Source organism: Mustela nigripes, chromosome 17 (assembly GCF_022355385.1).
Source record: "Mustela nigripes isolate SB6536 chromosome 17, MUSNIG.SB6536, whole genome shotgun sequence".
NCBI classification, from domain to species: Eukaryota; Metazoa; Chordata; class Mammalia; order Carnivora; family Mustelidae; genus Mustela; species Mustela nigripes.
This window is the reverse complement of record NC_081573.1, coordinates 13,917,765-13,935,434: the sequence shown is the minus strand read 5'-3', so window position 1 is coordinate 13,935,434 and position 17,670 is coordinate 13,917,765. Positions and strand designations below refer to the sequence as shown.

Genomic DNA, 17,670 nt, shown 5'->3' with positions numbered 1-17,670 from the left:
CTAGCCAAACCCAACACAGGGTCTGAGGCCTTTGAGGGCTACGGAGCCCATTCATAACAGCCCCCATGGGCAGTCTCCCTGGGCCCAGAGCACGTGCAGAATAGTAGAGGCAGGCACCCGAGGGGTAAATGGAAGATACCCTCTATGGTAGCCAAACACATTCACCAGCAGAGTAAACATCCAGTGTCAGCTGAGGTCAGAAGGGGCATTTGGGGACATACCTCGTTTCCTCCACTGTGGTTTTTCTTTTTTCTTTTTCTTCCTTAATTTAAGGTTTCTTTATTTAGGGGCACCTGGGTGGTTCAGTCAGTTAAGCATCTGCCTTCAGCTCAGGTCATGACCCCAGGGTCCTGGGATTGAGTCCCGTATCTGGATCCCTGCTTCTCCCTCTCCCTCTGTTGCTCCCCCTGCTTGTGCTTTCTCTGTCAAATAAATAAATAAGTAAACAAATGAACAAAGAAAGAAATAAAATCTTTAAAAAAAGAAAAATATTTATTTGAGAGAAAGTGAGCACACATGCGAGTGGGGGGAGGGGTAGAGGGATTGAATCTTCAAGCTGACTCCCTGCTGATAGTACAGACTAGTGTAGGGCTGATCTCACAGCTTCTGAGATCCAGGATCTGAGCTGAAACCAAGAGTCCAAAGCTTAATTGACTGAGCCACCCAGGCGCCCCACCCACACTGTTTTGTTTCTTTTTATTTTATAGAGTTTATTTATTTATTTGACAGAGAGATTGAGAACACAAGCAGGGTGAGTAGCAGAGGGAGAGGGAGAAGCACGGTCTCTGCTGAGCAGGAAGCCTAATGCAGGGTTCGATCCCAGGACCCTGGGATCATGACCTGAGCTGAAGGCAGATACTTAACTGAATGAGCCACCCAGGCTCCCCCCAATAATTAGTTAAAATAAACAAGATAAACAAGTAATTTAAAATTAAAAAGTAATTTAAATAAACAAGATATTTCTGCATACTCACTTTTTTTTTTAAAGGTTTCATTTATTTATTTGACAGAGAGAGAGATCACAAGTAGGCAGAGAGGCAGGCAGAGAGAGAGGGAGAAGCAGGCTCCCCACAGAGCAGAGAGCCTGATGAGGGGCTTGATCCCAGGACCCTTAGATCATGACCTGAGCTAAAGGCAGAGGCCCAACCCACTGAGCCACCCAGGCACCCCTCTGTATTTACTTTCAAATGAGAAGTAAACATTCAAGATCTTGTTTAAAGTAAAAAAAACAAAAACAAAAACAAAACAGGACAGTCAGTGGATACTTTCTAGCAATGTCCATACATTTTCACTGCCAGAATCACATGCAGTATTTAATATTACAAAAAGGGTGCTTGGATGGCTCAGTTAGTGCAGCATGAGACTCTTGATCTCTGGGTCATGAGTTCGAGCCCCATGTTGGGGGTAGAGTTTACTTAATAACAAAAATAAATCATGGGGCACCTGGGTGGCTCAGTTGTTAGACTCTTGATTTCAATTCAGGTCATGATTTCTGGGTTGTGGGATTGAGCCGTGTGTCTGGTTCCGTGCTCAGTAGGGAGTCTGCTTGGCCCTCTCCCTCTGCTCCTCCCCTCCACTTGCTTGTTTGTGCGCGTGCGCTCTCTCTCTCTCTCATAAATGAATAAATAAATAAAATCTTTACAAAAAATATTACAAAAGGTAAATTTTTTGAAAAAATAAATTATTGACAGATTTCAAACAGTTAAAAAGGGAAATAGACTGGCTATTCAAATCTTGCTTCCTGCACTAATAGAAACTTAGAAGTATAATAATTAAGTTATTTAGTAATGAAATGCATACCATGCCCCTGAGCCGTTGCAACAGACCCAGCAATGCAACGCCTTAAAGGAGATAGAGGTTTATGTCTCCCTCCTGGATAATTCTGACACGAGCAGCCTCATGGGCAGAGGACGCTCTGGTCCAAGCAGTCAACCTTCTTCTGTCCTGTGCCCTGTGGACCTTGTTTTCAAGCCTGTGGGAGTTGGGGGAAGAGAATGGAAGGCCAGGTAGTAAGCTTCCTGATCTGGTAACACTTTAAATTGGGAAATAATCATAGATCCACACAAAGTTGCAGAGAAAGTACAGATGATAAAAAGACTCACCTAAGGGAAGGGTGCCTGGGTGTCTCAGTTGTTAAGTATCCAGCTTTTGGTTTCATTCAGCTCAGGTCATGATTGCATGGGTGATGGGGTCAAGCCCCATGTCAGGCTCCGTGCTCCGCACAGTCTGCTTGTCCCCCTCTCTCTGCCCCTCCCTGGCTTGTTCTCTCTCTCTCTCTCAAGGAAATAAATAAAATCTTTTTTAAAAAATAAAAAATAGGGGTGCCTGGGTGGCTCAGTCAGTTAAGCATCTGCCTTTGGCTCAGGTCATGATTCCAGGGTCCTGGGATCGAGACCTGCATCAGGCTCCCTGCTCAACAGAGAACCAGCTTCTCCTTTTCCCCCATGCCTGCTGCTTCCCTGTTTGTGTGTGCTCTCTCTGTCAAATAAATAAATAAAATTTAAAAATAAAAAATAAATAAAAAGATTCACCCAATTTAAATATGGGCAAAGGATTTGCATAGATGTCTCTCCAAGGAAGATACACAAATGGCCAATAAACACATGAGAAGAGGTTTACCGTCATTAGTCACCAGGGAAATGCAAATCAGAACCACATTAAGAGACTGGTTCATACCACTCTAATGGCCATGATCAGATAGGAAATAGCAAGGAGTGGTGAGGATGTGGGGACACTGGGACCCTTGTCCATTGCTGGTGGGAATGGAAAATGGTGCAGCCACTTTGGAAAACAGTCTGGCAGTTCTTCAAAAGGTTAATCCTAGAGGTGCCTGGGTGGCTCGGTCAGTTGAGCATCTGACTCTCGATTTCAGCTCAGGGCATGATCTCAGGGTCCTAAGATTGAGCCTCCCCTTCCCCCTCATTGGCTCTATGTTGAGCAGGGAGCCTACTTGGTATTCTGTCTCTCTCTCTCCCTCTGCCCTCCCCCCTGTGCGTGCTCTCTCTCTCATAAGTAAATAATTATTTGTTTTTAAAGGTCAACCATAGAGTTAACATAGAGCCCAAGTATTTCACTCCCAGGTATATGCTCAAGATAACTGAAAACATGTGTCCACACAAAGCCGTAGGTACCCAAATGTTCATAGCCGCATTATTCATAATTGCCACAAAGTGGAAGCAGCTCCAATGTTCATCCACAGGAGAATAGATGAGTTAAATGCAGGCTGTCCGCGGAATGTCTATTATTTAGCCATCAAAAAGAAATAAAGTACTGACACATGCCACAACACGGACGAACCTTGAGAACAGGACACTAAACGAAAGAAGCCAGACACCGAAAAGGTCATATATTGTATGATTCCATTGATATGAAATGCCCAGAATAGGTAAATCCATAGAGACAGAAAATAGATTAATAGTTTCCTAGGGCTAGGAGAAGGGGGAATGGGGAGCGACTGCTCCTAGGCACAGGGTTTTTTCTTGGAGGGATAAAAATGTTCTGATATTAGATGGTGATGTGGGCTGCACAGCCCTTTGAAAATACTAAAAATCACTGAATTTACGCTTTGAAAGGGTGAATTTTATAGCATGGGAATTATAGTTCACACTAAAGCTGTTGTTAAAAAAAAAGGATGGGCACTTGGGTGGCTCAGCTGGCAGAGTGTCTCACTTGATCTCAGATCAGGTTTTGATCTAAGGGTAGTGAGTTCGAGCCTGGTGTTGGGCTTGGTCGAGGAGCCTACCTAACCAGCTGAGCCACCCAGGCTCCCCTTGGTGGAGCCTACTTTAAAAAAAAAGGTAGTAGGAGAGGTTCCCAACTAACGTCTTTGTCAGCGAGGCAGCAGCTGAGCAGCTGCACAAATTCCTCCACCCCCTCCTGTTGGCAGTCACTTGCCTACTCTGCACCCTAGAGATGTGGGAAACTCGGGGTCCAGCTGGCAGTCCAACTACCACAGGGTGGGGGTTCGGGTGTGTGTGTGACATGGTTCCTGTCCTCAGGGTGCATTCTTACTAGCGTATTCCTTCCTCTTCATCCCCCACACCTGGCCAGTACCAAGTCTTATTTTTTTCATCTGTGACTAACTCTTCAGTATGTACCCTTCTCCCATTCCCAGCTTCTGCCCTCTCCACTTGTCCTCTCTCTCCAGAATTGCTTCCCCAGTCTCCCCCCTGAGCTGCCATTCTTGCGCTCTCTGACCTACCCTCCCCACTCTCCACCACACAACTAAAACACAACTGAAACACAACTCTTATTCTGCCCCACCCCCTCCTTAACTTTCCATAGCTCCCTAGTGTAGTAGCTGTGCCCCCCATAAACTGAGCTCTGGGAGGGAAGGCCTGTTTGTATTCAGAGCCTAGAACATAGTAAGTCCTCAATTATTGATTGACAAAATGAACAGGGCCAACTGGATGAGAATCCGGGAAGGCTTCTTGCGGGAAGTGGTAATCTCAGTAAAGCTTTAAAGGACCTGTCTCTAGGTGGGCAGCGAAGGGTTTGTGCAAAGCCCTGATTGTTGCAAGCTGGGCCAAAACAGCGTTTGGGCCCGAGGGGAGGGCTGGGGAGAAGCTGCAAAAGGGGGAGGTACTGGGGATGCGGGAGCTCCTCAGAGCCCATCTTTCAGATGAGCGCGAGGCCGTGCAGAAGAAGACCTTCACCAAGTGGGTGAACTCACACCTCGCCCGAGTCGGCTGCCACATCGTGGACCTCTACGCCGACCTCCGCGACGGCTTTGTGCTCACGCGGCTCTTGGAAGTGCTGTCCGGGGAGCAGCTGGTGAGGGGACCTGAGGGCCTGGGGGAAGGCCGCGACCCTGGGATAGGGGCTGGGTTATCACAGGGTCGGGCTAATGGATACCTGGAACGTCCAAGAAACCCTGGCGCGTTTGCGGCCTCCGTACTCAGGTGGGTGGGGCTATGGCCCAGAGGTGGGGCTTGAGTGAGCCTGGGGGCGTGGCTGGGAACGGAAGTGGGGATTCGGTGTAAGGTGAAGGCGGTGGTTCCTGCGGGCCTCTGGGCATGGGGTGGGGAGGAGCTCTGTTGGAAGGGGTGGGGCTATCGGAGAAGGGAGGGGCTTTATTAGAGGGGGCTGGCCTGCGTAGCGCCGTAGCGAGACCGAGGGCTATAAAATAGGGGCAGGACCCTGTAGCAGGGGGTTGAAGAGTGAGGGTGTGGTTGTTATCGGAAGGGGCGGCCTAGGTCATGGAAATCTGGGGCACCAGACAGAACTCTGGTGTGAGTTTGGCTTGTGGTATCGGTTGCCGTTGTATTTCTGGGCGTGGATGAGGCTTCATCGCAAACGGCGGGATTCTGACGGAACTAGAGATTTAGTAAAGGAGCTCAGAAATCCTAAATGGCATGGCTAGAGAATAGAAACAAAGGCCACTGGAAATGCTAGAGCTGTAAACAAGGAGAGACGTAGGGGAAATAGGCGTGGCTCTTGGCAAGGATCTGAGAGAGGGAGGCTGGGGGCGGGGTGTGACCAAGGATCCAGTGGCCACACCTAGGTGGCCTGGGGCAGCCCTCCTTGGGGAGGGGCGGGAATACGGTTGCGGGCTAGATAAGAGGTGTGGCTATCAGGTCGGAGGCGGAGCTTCAGTTAAATGGATGGAAACAGGAAATAGAATGAGCCAAGAAGGGAACGGGCTCTTAAGAAAGGATCTGGCCAAAAGAAAAGAAAAGAAAAGAAAAGAAAAGAAAAGAAAGAGTCTGGCTACGGGAAGGGGCAGGGCTTCTTTTAAAAGGATGGGGTCCCTGGTCCTCAAAAAGACTGCGGGGGCGTGGCCTGAGCTTGGGCACCCAGGGGGCATGGCTATGGGGGCTGGCCTCTTTGGAAGGGGTGAGGCCGAGGGCCCAGTGTTCTTGGCCAGGCCGCCCCCCAACGCCCCTGCCACCCTAGCCAAGACCCACGCGCGGTCGCATGAGGATCCACTCTCTGGAAAACGTGGACAAGGCGCTGCAGTTTCTGAAGGAGCAGCGCGTGCACCTGGAAAACGTGGGGTCGCATGACATTGTGGATGGGAACCACCGGCTGACCTTGGGGCTAGTCTGGACCATCATCCTGCGCTTCCAGGTGATCCCCAAGTGACCCCGGCCCGGTCTGCTCCCCACCGTGTGGCCTTAGGAGGGCGTCCCCCATTTACTCCCCCCACTTACTCACTCATTCATTCCAAAAATTTTTCCAATATGGGCCAGGAACCCTAATTCCCGTGGTGGGGATGGGGTGAACATTATGATAAAAATAATATCATTATCACCACCATCACTATGATCATTTACATATTTTTTACTCTGTTCCAGACACTGTTCTAAGCACTTGGCATTTAAAAGCCCAACAACCCCATAAATTAGGTACCATTTATTGTGTTTTACCATAAGGAAAGTGAAGCCCAGAGAGGTGAAGTAATATGTCCAAGGTCACACAGCTGGGGAGTGGAGCTGGAATTAAAATCCAGGCAGTTTTGCTTTAGTTCAGAAACAAAACCGACAGATTTATTTTCTTCTCCTTTTTTTTAACCAACAAATTTTCTGCCTCTATGGAGCTTACATTGTGGTGGGGGAGACAGACAGTAAAGAAACCCTTAAATACATAGAACAAGAGATAGATGAGAAAAGGATCAGCTTTAGGTAAGAGTTATGCAGAAAAGATTATGATAAAGCAGTAAAAGAAATACAAAACATCAGGTTGATGATGCTGAGATTTTAGACTTAATGGTCAGAGAAGGGCTCTCTGGGAAGCTGATGGCTTACATGACATGAAGATGAAGGAAGAAAGCATTCCAGGCCAGAGGCACAGCATTTGCAAAGGCCCTGACTAAGTTGGGAAGGAGCTGGAATGCCAGAGATCTAGGAGGGCCACTGTGGCTAGAGAATGGGGAGGTAAGGGGGAACCAGGAAGATGAGCTCAGAAGGGTTGACAGGGCCTAGGTGATCTGAGATTAGCAATTTTGATTTTATTGTTTGAGATGGGGAGAAATTAGAGAGTTTTAACAAGAAAATAGACATAAGGATGCCAGGGTGGCTCAGTCGCTTAAGAATCTGCCTTCGGGGGGCGCCTGGGTGGCTCAGTGGGTTAAGCCGCTGCCTTCGGCTCAGGTCATGATCCCAGGGTCCTGGGATCGAGTCCCGCATCGGGCTCTCTGCTCAACAGGGAGCCTGCTTCCTCTCCTCTCTCTCTGCCTACTTGTGATCTCTCTCTGTCAAATAAATAAAAAAAATCTTTAAAAAAAAAAAAAAAAAAAAGAATCTGCCTTCGGCTCTGGTCATGATTCCAGGGTCCTGGGATCAAGTCCCATATAGGGCTCCTTCCTAAGTGGGGAGCCTGCTTCTCTCTTTGCCTGCTTCTCCCCCTGCTTGTGCTCTCTCTCTGACAAATAAATAAGATCTTTAAAAAAAAAATCAAGTGGTTGGTGAAGACCTCACTGAGAGGTGACCAATGAATCAAGACCTCAAGTTGGGGTGGAGCCATGTGGGCCCCTGAGGGAAGGAACAGGCAGTGCAAAGGCCCTGTGATGGAAGGACACTGGTGATTTAATAGAAAGAACAGCAGGTCTCTAAGACAGAGCAGAGTAGGCTGTTGAAGATGAGGTCAGAGACATAATAAGGGGAAGTTTACTTTTGCCATGAGTGAGACCAACTGAGGGTCTCGAGGATGGGAGGGAGGCATGTGATCTGATCTGGGGGCTCACAGGGTCCCTCTCTGCCGTGAGAACAGATTGTGGGGGAGGAGCAGAGACACCAGCATGGAGGTGACTGTGCTAGCCCAGGCCCAGAAATGATGGTGCCTTGGATCAGAAAGTGAGCCAGATGCCAAAGTTTGGAGGCATCCCTGAAACTGACACCCTAATCCACAACCGCCTCCCCTAGCTGTAGATGTCCCAGCCCACCCAGGTCCCACTCTCACACTCCTGAACCCCCAGCCCCAGCCTGAAGCTCCCTCTCCCATCTCTTCTGTAACCGGCCACCCCCCACCCCCCAAAACGGGATCTGCCGGTGTCTCCCAGGCTCATGCCCTCCTGGTCCCAGCAGCCATGTTTTGTATCCTCACAGATTCAAGTAATCAAAATCGAGACTGAGGACAACAGAGAGACCCGCTCAGCCAAGGACGCCTTGCTCCTGTGGTGTCAGATGAAGACAGCTGGGTAAGCACACCCCCCACCTGGCGCCCCCACCTGGTAGACAGGGCCCTAACCTAATCTGGAGGGTTCGTTATGGGACAGGAATTCAAGGGGGCAGCCCAAGTCCTCAGGGTAAAAAGTTGCATCTGAAGTTAATGAAATGCTGGATAAATATGTCCACTCTTCTGACCTTGACAATAAACCCATGTAACAATCTGGAAGTCCTGGTTCAAATTTAGAACTCGGGCTCCCCAGAGAGCAATGCTGGAGAGTAGTGGACTGCCCCCAGCTTGCTTCCCTCCGTTGTCTCCCCCCCCCCCACCTCCAGAGGCCTCATGTGCACCTGTTTGGACACCCCAGCCCTGTTCCTGAGCTGTGGCCACCCCCCGACCCTGAAAGCAACCACCCTTCAGCCTAAGAGGGTCCACCCTGGGGCTCGGGCAGCTCCAGGAAGAAGTTCCAGCTTCTGGGGACCTTTGCTGGGGCTGAGAAGGGAACTGTGCAGGCTCTGTTGGGAGGTCCCCAGGATGCTCAGTGCTCTGTCCTGTGGGAGGGGTGTGGCCTGGAACTTGGGCGCCCTCTAGAGAGCTGCCCCTGGGAGGAAGGGGAGGCCGGAATGGACGGAAACTGGGCTTTCTCTGATGTTCAGCCTTCTGGGTCTGGCAGGCTCTCTTGTAGTGCTGTCTTTCCTGGTGTCTTGTGTTTACCTCTTTGTCTGCTTTCCCTTGTTCTTCTCCCTCCCGCTTCTCTCACTCCTCCTGCCTCCTCCCCTCTCTCCTTTCTTTTCCCATCTCTGTCTATATCTTGTTTTCTCTCCCTCTCTCTGTCTTTCCATCTCCCTGCCTCAATGGATTGATGGATTAATCGTTTGATCTATCTTTCGTCTATCCACCCACCCATCCATCCATCTCTGTCTCTCTTTCTCCCTCCCTTTTTTTCCTCCTGACTGTCTCCCTCTCTCTCTGCCTCTGTCTCTCCCTTCCATGCTGCCAGTTACCCTGAGGTTAACATCCAGAATTTCACCACCAGCTGGCGGGATGGCTTGGCCTTCAATGCTCTCATTCACCGGCACAGGTACTGCCCAGACCGCCCTGCCCTGCCCCCTACCCTGCGTCCTGTGGGTACAAGCCCGCATACGTGTGCATGTAGATGACCCATGTAGACTTGAGGACCCACCCCTTCACACACACGCCCTTCACACTTGTACAAAGCACACACCCCCTATCTTCCCAACTTAGTCCAGGCCATGTACTCTGTGTACACGGGGAAACACACGTGCCCTCACACAGATGTGTATACACACTCACACTCGTGCGCATACATGGCTTGCGCCTGCTGCTTCGATGCCCCCAGGTGGAGAGAGCTCTCTTCCCCAGGGGCTGTCCTCTCTGGTGTGTGCGTGGGGGCCCCCTTCTCAGCAAGTCCTTTCTCTAGATGAGCCCCAGAGCCCTCCTTCTGCCTTTCACCCACCTTTCACACCCCCATGCATGGCGCTGAATTGGCTGAGGGGTTGGCATCCAGACAAACTGCACCACATCGTGATCATACAGATTAGGGAAACTGAGGCCCAGAGCCCGGGAAGGACTTGCTCTGGTGTGGTGGAAGTGGAACCCCAGCTTCTTCTGCTGTAGGCACGTGTTCACTCTCAAGCCTTGCCTGTTACACATACACACTCATATACATGGGGAAACCCAGCCCCACCTCCATAGCCAGAAACCCACCAGCTCTACCCGATGGCAACATTTACTGAGCATTTCCTGTGTACCCATCATTGTTCTCAGTGCTTTCCAATAAGTCTTAATATTTAGTGAGCCCATGAAGCAGATACTAGTATTATCCCCATCGTATAGAGGAGAGAACTGAGGCACAGAGAGACAAAATAGCTTACCCAGCATGATAGCCAGGAAGTGGCTGAGCTGGGGTTTGGGCCCAGTAGACCGACTGTAGACCTCACACTTCGAACTGCTATGTGCTACTGTTTAGAAACACACCCAAGTAGTCACATAAGCCTTGCGAATGCAGTCGCGCACATGCCCTCATGCTGTTCTCACAGCCTCAGATAAATGCACAGACACGCACCAGTGCACACAGCTTTCCCTGGGCCCAGGGGGCGCCCCTCCTGCCCCTCGCTGTGGGTGGGGCTCAGACGAGGACGTCTTTCTACCCCCTTGCCCACTGGCCCTGGAGTCTGCCTGCTGCCTGCCCGCTCTGTGCCCCTGCCCAGGCCTGATCTCGTGGACTTCAGCAAACTCACCAAGTCCAACGCCAACTACAACCTGCAGAGAGCCTTCCGTACGGCTGAGCAGCACCTGGGGCTGACGCGTCTGCTGGACCCTGAGGGTGAGCCCTGCAGGGCCCCAGCTAGACTTCCTCTTGGGGGGACTCCCGACCCCAGTGCCATCCCAAACTGCACTCCATCCTGCTGCAACACCGTAGGAACCCAAGGCCTTCCAAGTCCCAGCTCCCTCCCACCCTCTCCCCTTCCTCATCTCCAATCCCTCCTGCTCCCTATCCTCCTGTCCCTTCCTTTGGCATCTCCATCTCCAACTTCAGCCTCATCCCCCTTCCTGTCTCCAGCTGAGCCCCCTCCCCTTCCCAAGCCCCTCCTGAGTCAGCTCCCCTCAAGCCCAACCCCCTCTCCCTCCCTGACTCCAGTCCCAGCCCCAGTGCAAAGCCTGCCCCCAACATGATCCCCATTCCCTGACTTCAGCCTTGCTCCTCATCCATGATCATGCCAACACCAGTCCCCCAATCTCTGGAGTAACAGCTCTTCCCCTTCTCTGAGCATCTCCTCTGTGCCAAGCCCAGGGCCAGGAATTTAATGGAAACTTCTCCCCTTTATCCTCACACTGACCTGGTTGGATAGAACTTATCCATCCTGTTTTTAAAGGGATGGAAATGAAGGCTCAGAGAGGTGGAGTCCCTTGCCCAGGGTCACACAGCAAACCGGCAAATGGGACTTGTGATAGCTGGATTCTGTGCTCAGGGCCTGGCACAAAGAAGGTGTTTGGTGGCTCTCGGTTTCAGGAGTTGGTGAAGAGTAAAGGCCAAGTGTAATATTGTGCATTCAGTGGGCAAATCGAAATTACAATCGGAATTCAGGAAGTTTCTCCTCTGTGCCAGGCTAGTCTTTCTAATACTTATGGTGCTCCCAGGTGGCAGGCACTGTGGTTATCCTTCCTGTTACACTGGGGAAACTGAGCCTCAGAGAAGTGAGGTCTGAGGACACACGTGAGGAAGTGGTTGAATAAGGATTTAAGCACATACTGCCTACAAAGCCCATGTCCTTGACCTCTGATCTCATACATCACTTATATACTTCATAAATATTTATGGAGTTCCTACTCTGTGCTGGGCATGGCTGAGACAATGGTGAAAAAAGACAGCCATAGGGACACCTGGGTGGCTCAGTCAGTTGAGTGTCCAACTCTTGATTTCAGCTCGGGTCATGATCTCAGGGTCATGGGATCACGGCCCACCTAGTGCTCTGAGATCAGTGGGGAGTTTTCTTGAGGATTCTCTCTCCCTCTCCCTCTGCCCCTCCCCTCACTCGCATTCACTTGCACATGTGCTCTCCCTCTCCCTCTCAGAAAAATAAATACATCTTAAAAAAAAAAAAAAAGGCATAGCCTTTGTCCCCCTGGTGCTTAAAGTCAAGCTAAGGACATGATCACATGAATGAATATTTAAATGCAAATTATAACATCTAGGAGGCAGTGATAAGATGCCATGAGGAAGACTAACAGGGATAACCAACTCTACACATGCTGAACAGGGAGGCTTATCTGAAGAAATGTAAGTTGAGTTGAGACCTGGAGGATGAAAGGGAGCTAGGCACACAAAGAGGGGACATTGTTCTACCTAGTGAAAACAGCATGTGCAAAGGCCCTGAGGCAGAAGGCAGAATGGTGTGAAATGATTATGGATCATTTCTCTGTGGTGGCTTGCATGTGTCAGATATTGTTTAATCCCATGAAGTAGATCCCCATTTGGCAGATACATAAATTATGAAAATTAAAATTAAGAAACAGAGAGGTTAGTTATCTTGGTCACACAGTTAATAAGAGTGGGTTCCCCCTCCCTGCCCGATCCATGTCAGAATGCTCACCATCAGGCTCCCCCACTCTCTTTTAACCCCTAGATGTGAACATGGAGGCTCCCGATGAGAAGTCCATCATCACCTATGTGGTCTCTTTCTACCACTATTTCTCCAAGATGAAGGCCCTGGCTGTGGAGGGGAAGAGGATCGGGAAGGTTTGGGAGCCGAGGGATGGGGTGGGTGGGAGCTTGGGAACCACCTGGAGGCCTATCTGGGATGAGGCTGACCCCAGCTTCCTTTGCTGGGTCAGGTCCTGGACCAGGTGTTGGAGGTGGGGAAGATCATTGAGCGCTATGAGGAGCTGGCAGCCGAGCTGCTGGCCTGGATCCACCGCACAGTCGGCCTCATCAGCAACCAGAAGTTTGCCAACTCACTGAGTGGGGTGCAGCAGCAGCTTCAGGCTTTCACGGCCTACTGCACCCTGGAGAAGCCAGTCAAGTGAGGCCCAACTCAGGAGGGAGGGTGGCAAGTGGCGGTGTGGAGGTGGGGTTCCTGAGCTCCAGCCCCTTCAGGTTTCAGGAGAAGGGGAACCTGGAGGTGCTGCTCTTCAGCATCCAGAGCAAACTGCGTGCCTGTAATCGTCGCCTCTTTGTGCCTCGGGAGGGCTGTGGCATCTGGGATATCGACAAGGTGAGGCTGAGAATGTCGGGGAGAGGCAGGGTTGCTCTGTGTGGGTGTGTAGGTTGTGCACTGCTCAAGGCAGCCATCTACAATGTAGACACCAAGGACTGGATATTCATCCTGACAATTTTCCATCAGGGAAGTGTCATGAAGGAGCAATTTTTTTTTTCCAGTTTATACAAAGGTGCTGCTTTGAGTCATCTCAGACAGAGAATCCAGGGCCATTAAAATGTGGGGTGTTGTTGGGGTCTGACTGCTTCCTCCTGTCTCCCTAGGCATGGGGCCAGCTGGAGAAGGCAGAGCACGAACGGGAGGCTGCTCTGCGGGCTGAGCTGATCAGGCAGGAGAAGCTGGAACTACTGGCTCAGAGGTTTGACCACAAGGTCGCTATGAGGGAGAGCTGGCTGAATGAGAACCAGCGCCTGGTCTCCCAGGTACTGCATGGAGGGCTTGGTTCTGGGGGAGAAGGAGGGAGAGCAGGGCTGGTGAACCTGGGACCAGAGAAGGAGACTCGATCTCCAAAGCAACAGAGAAGTGTTGGATTATTCTCCTAGGTGGCAAATGAGGATGGGAAGGGAGAACTGGTCTCCTAAGTGAGCAGTGGGGGAAGGGAATGGGCCTGATCTCCAAGGTAACAGGAGAGTTAGGTTGGTCTCCAGGGTAACTAAAGAGGACAGAATTAGTCTCTTCAGAAATAAGGAGAGTATTTAATTAGACTCTTAGTGACAGAAGAGGTTGTGTCTGGTGTCCAGGGTAACTCGGGAGGATAGAATCAGTCTCCTAAGTAACAGGATAGAGTAGGCCTGGTCCCTAGTCTCTAGGGCAATGGTAGGATGGGGACTGTTTCCTGGGTGATGAGTTTCAGGCTAGAAATGTAATGGAGACTTGTGGGGCTGGTCTCCAGGGGAACAGAGGAAGATGGGGCTGGTCTCCAGGGTAACTGGGGATGCTGAGGGCAGGGGCAGGGTAACAGGTGGATGGCTGGGGCAACATGGGTAAGTGTCTGCCCTGCCCCACCCCAGGACAACTTCGGGTATGAGCTGCCGGCGGTGGAGGCCGCCATGAAGAAGCACGAGGCCATCGAGGCCGACATTGCGGCCTACGAGGAACGGGTGCAGGGTGTGGCCGAGCTGGCCCAGGCCCTGGCGGCCGAAGGCTACCACGACGCCCGGCGCGTGGCGGCCCAGCGTGACAGCGTCCTGCGTCAGTGGGCCCTGTTGACCGGGCTGGTGGGGGCCCGGCGGACACGGCTCGAGCAGAACCTGGCCCTGCAGAAGGTCTTCCAGGAGATGGTGTACATGGTAGACTGGATGGAGGAGATGCAGGTGCGCAGGCCCAGAGGCCAAGGGTGGGCGTGGCGGGCCGGGAGGGCGAAGGAGGGCCGTAGTCACTGCAAGAGTTGTCAGGGAGCTGGAGAGGGTCGGAGAGAGAGAGAGAGATGCTGACAGGGACAGGGAGACTGAGACGGAGATCAGAGTTCAAGAGATAGGTTGGAGGAGTAGAAGAGTGACGGGGCAGTGCAGGGGTGGGACCGGCCTGTCGCGGATGCCAAGCATGTGCTCAGTGCTGCCCCCTCTGGTAGGCTCAGCTGCTGTCCCGCGAATGCGGGCAGCACCTGGTGGAGGCCGAGGACCTATTGCAGAAGCATGGACTGCTAGAGGGGGACATCGCGGCCCAGAGCGAGCGGGTAGAGGCGCTCAACGCTGCTGCCCTGCGCTTCTCTCAGCTGCAGGGTGAGTTTGGGCCCTGGTGGTGGGGTTGGAGACTGTCAGGGCTGGTGCCTGTAGAAACAGAATGACTCCTAAGAGACAGTAGGAAGGAGTGAGCTCCCTGTCTTTGAAGGCATCCAAGCACAAAATAGGATCACACTCCATTGGGGATATCATGGGGCAAACTATTGAATGGAGTGGAGGTTAGACCACATGACTTTTTCCTGCTTTGAGATTCTGCAGTAATAGGTACATTCTTATCGAGCACTTATTTTGTGCTAAACCCTTCACAGCCAGAGGTCAGTGAATACCATAAAAAGACTGTGTAAGGTAATACATAGTCAGGACCTGTTTGGCAGGAACTGACAGAAATATCAGTTCTCTTTCTCTCTCTTTTTTTTTTTTTAAAGATTTTATTTATTTATTTGACAGACAGATCACAAGTAGGCAGAGTGGCAGGCAGGGAGAGAGGAGGGGAAGCAGGCTCCCCACCAAGCAGAGAGCCTGATGCAGGGCTCGATCCCAGGACCCTGAGGTCATGAACTGAGCTGAAGGCAGAGGCTTAACCCACTGAGCCACCCAGGTGCCCCAGAAATGTCAGTTCTCTTAAGGCAAAAAGGAGAGTCACTAAAATGTCCAGAGGGGCAAGTTTGGCTTCAGGCATGGCTGGATCCAGGGACTGTCCAATGATGCTTTTAAGACTCCATCTCTCTCACTGTAGTGTCTATGTTTGTGTCACTGTTGGGCCGTCTCTCCCCTTGTGATATAAATCTGGGATCATTCAGCCCCATGTTTACATCCTAGCAACTGAGGAGACCCAGCAGGAGACACTCCTCCTTATGGATGTTTACCCCAGGAGGCTCCCTCTGTCTTCTCCTTGTGAGATATTGGCGCCTGGTAGCAGGCACCACACAAAAAGCAAAGAGGCTGGTGTGTGTGTGTGGGGGGGGGGTGTTGTCATGGTGACGGGAGGCTGCACTGCCTGATATGTGGTCCAGAGATTTGGCCTCCCGATCTGCTACTTAGCTGATCCTGGGCAAGTGGCCTCCCTCCCCGAAGCTCAGTTTCTTCATCTATAAGATGGGGCTAGTAAGGATACTTGCCCCAGAGGCTGTGAGGTTGAAGCGACACTGGGCCAGGACCGGAGTCAGGTTTGGATACACAGATGCCTGTTGCTGTTGATTACTCAGTTGGATGCCTTGGTATTCAGGTCAATTTCAGTGAATGTCCAGAATTCCAGAAATGGCGCAGTCCATCTAGGGCAGTGTCTCTTACGGTGTTTTGACCCAGTAAGAAATACGTTTACCTCCTGACCCAGAGTTCACACACACACATACACACAGAGGCACAAAGATTTTATTAAACAATGCTTCACCTTGTCCTGTGTGTGACATCCTGATATTTTCTATCCATTCTATTCTGTTCCATTAAAGAAATGCTGGCTATGTGCCACTAAGTTAATTTCACAATTCTCTCATCACAAACCAGAGGTCTGGGAGGAAGGCAAACTATTTGGAGAAAAAAGGGAATTCAGATCACCCCTGGAGTTAAAAGATAAGGCAACAGAGGATGAGAGGGGGAACCCAGAAAATGGCTTAAGAATGGAGACATTTCCAGTTGCCTGGCTGGCTCAGAGGGTCGAGCATGCAACTCTTGATCTCCAGGTTGTAAGTTCGAGCCCCATGTTGGGTGTAGGGATTACTTAAAATAAAAATAAAAAGAATAGAGATGTCTCATTTCGTTCAGTCCTGAAGGAAATACAATTCACCCTAAAACATACAGATTCTAGGATTCTCTGAATCTAAGTTTCCACCCATCATTCAATCAGTAATAAGTCACTGTTTTAATTAGGTACTGCTCTGGGCTCCACTCGGTGCTGGGCAATGGTGGGGACACTGTGACGGAGACAGCCCCGGGCCCTGCCCTGGTGGGGCTCCCAGTCCTGTGAGGGTAAAATACAGGCAATGATAGGCCATAGGGGTCAGTGCCAGGATGGGGGTGCGGGGTGGGCACAGGCAGAGGGGTCAGGTCTGGGATGGGGGAAGCAGAGAAGCCTTGGGGAATCGGAGAATGTGCCTGCTCCAGACAGCGTGTCCCGGACGGGGCAGGGCAGGAGGCCTGCACCTGGCTCTAGGGCGCCCCCTGGCCCGTGCGTAATCGGGGATCCTCACCTTCCCCCGGCCCAGGCTACCAGCCCTGCGACCCGCAGGTCATCTGCAACCGCGTGAACCACGTGCATGGCTGTCTGGCAGAGCTGCGGGACCAGGCGGCGCGACGACGCGCGGAGCTGGAGGCCTCGCGGAGCCTGTGGGCGCTGTTGCAGGAGCTGGAGGAGGCAGAGAGCTGGGCCCGCGACAAGGAGCGCCTCCTCGAGGCGGCTGGCGGTGGCGGCGGCGGTGGCGCAGCGGGCACGGGGGGCACGGCGGGGGGCGCGCACGACCTGTCCAGCACAGCGCGCCTCCTGGCTCAGCACAAGATTCTGCAGGGCGAGCTGGGCGGGCGGCGGGCGCTGCTGCAGCAGGCCCTGCGGCGCGGCGAGGAGCTGGCTGCTGCCGGCGGCGCGGTGGGCCCGGGCGCAGAGACGGTGCATCTGGCAGAGCGCGCGGCGAGCGCCCGGCGGCGCTGGCAGCGGCTGGAAGAGGCAGCCGCGCGGCGCGAGCGGCGGCTGCAGGAGGCGAGGGCACTGCATCAGTTCGGCGCTGACCTTGACGGGCTCCTGGACTGGCTTCGTGACGCCTACCGCCTCGCAGCCGCGGGCGACTTCGGCCACGACGAGGCGTCCAGCCGCCGCCTGGCCCGTCAGCACCGCGCGCTCACTGGCGAGGTGGAGGCGCATCGCGGGCCCGTAGGCGGCCTGCGGCGTCAGTTGGCGACCCTGGGGGGCGCCAGTGGCGCCGGGCCGCTGGTGGTGGCACTGCAGGTGCGCGTGGTGGAGGCGGAGCAGTTGTTCGCCGAGGTGACAGAGGTGGCCGCGCTGCGGCGCCAGTGGCTGCGGGACGCCCTGGCCGTCTACCGCATGTTTGGCGAAGTGCACGCGTGCGAGCTGTGGATCGGGGAGAAGGAGCAATGGCTGCTGGCCATGCGCGTGCCCGATTCGCTCGACGACGTCGAGGTGGTGCAGCACCGGT

At 52.5% G+C, this 17,670-nt stretch overlaps 1 protein-coding gene and 1 long non-coding RNA gene across 7 annotated transcripts in view; one reads left to right on the top strand and one right to left on the bottom strand.

The window, feature by feature from the left end:
* SPTBN4 (spectrin beta, non-erythrocytic 4) overlaps positions 1–17,670 on the top strand; it is a 71,381-nt gene that overhangs the window by 10,116 nt on the left and 43,595 nt on the right. For all 5 annotated transcript variants that reach the window (XM_059382624.1, XM_059382623.1, XM_059382622.1 and 2 more), the window contains 12 exons: positions 4,622–4,773; positions 5,896–6,069; positions 8,046–8,137; positions 9,107–9,187; positions 10,338–10,453; positions 12,255–12,367; positions 12,463–12,650; positions 12,725–12,842; positions 13,109–13,267; positions 13,856–14,158; positions 14,416–14,566; positions 16,729–17,668. In XM_059382624.1, the coding sequence (XP_059238607.1) occupies positions 4,622–4,773; positions 5,896–6,069; positions 8,046–8,137; positions 9,107–9,187; positions 10,338–10,453; positions 12,255–12,367; positions 12,463–12,650; positions 12,725–12,842; positions 13,109–13,267; positions 13,856–14,158; positions 14,416–14,566; positions 16,729–17,668 (2,587 nt within the window). The remainder of the gene's footprint in view (positions 1–4,621; positions 4,774–5,895; positions 6,070–8,045; positions 8,138–9,106; positions 9,188–10,337; positions 10,454–12,254; positions 12,368–12,462; positions 12,651–12,724; positions 12,843–13,108; positions 13,268–13,855; positions 14,159–14,415; positions 14,567–16,728; positions 17,669–17,670) is intronic.
* LOC132005459 (uncharacterized) lies at positions 500–4,970 on the bottom strand. Of its 2 annotated transcripts, XR_009400801.1 has the most exons (4): positions 4,855–4,970; positions 2,103–2,276; positions 1,801–1,972; positions 500–625 (listed from the first exon to the last, which is right to left on the bottom strand). It is a non-coding gene; the product is annotated as an uncharacterized LOC132005459 (long non-coding RNA). The 2 variants fall into 2 exon arrangements; XR_009400800.1 differs by lacking the exon at positions 4,855–4,970 and having other exon boundaries at positions 2,103–2,462.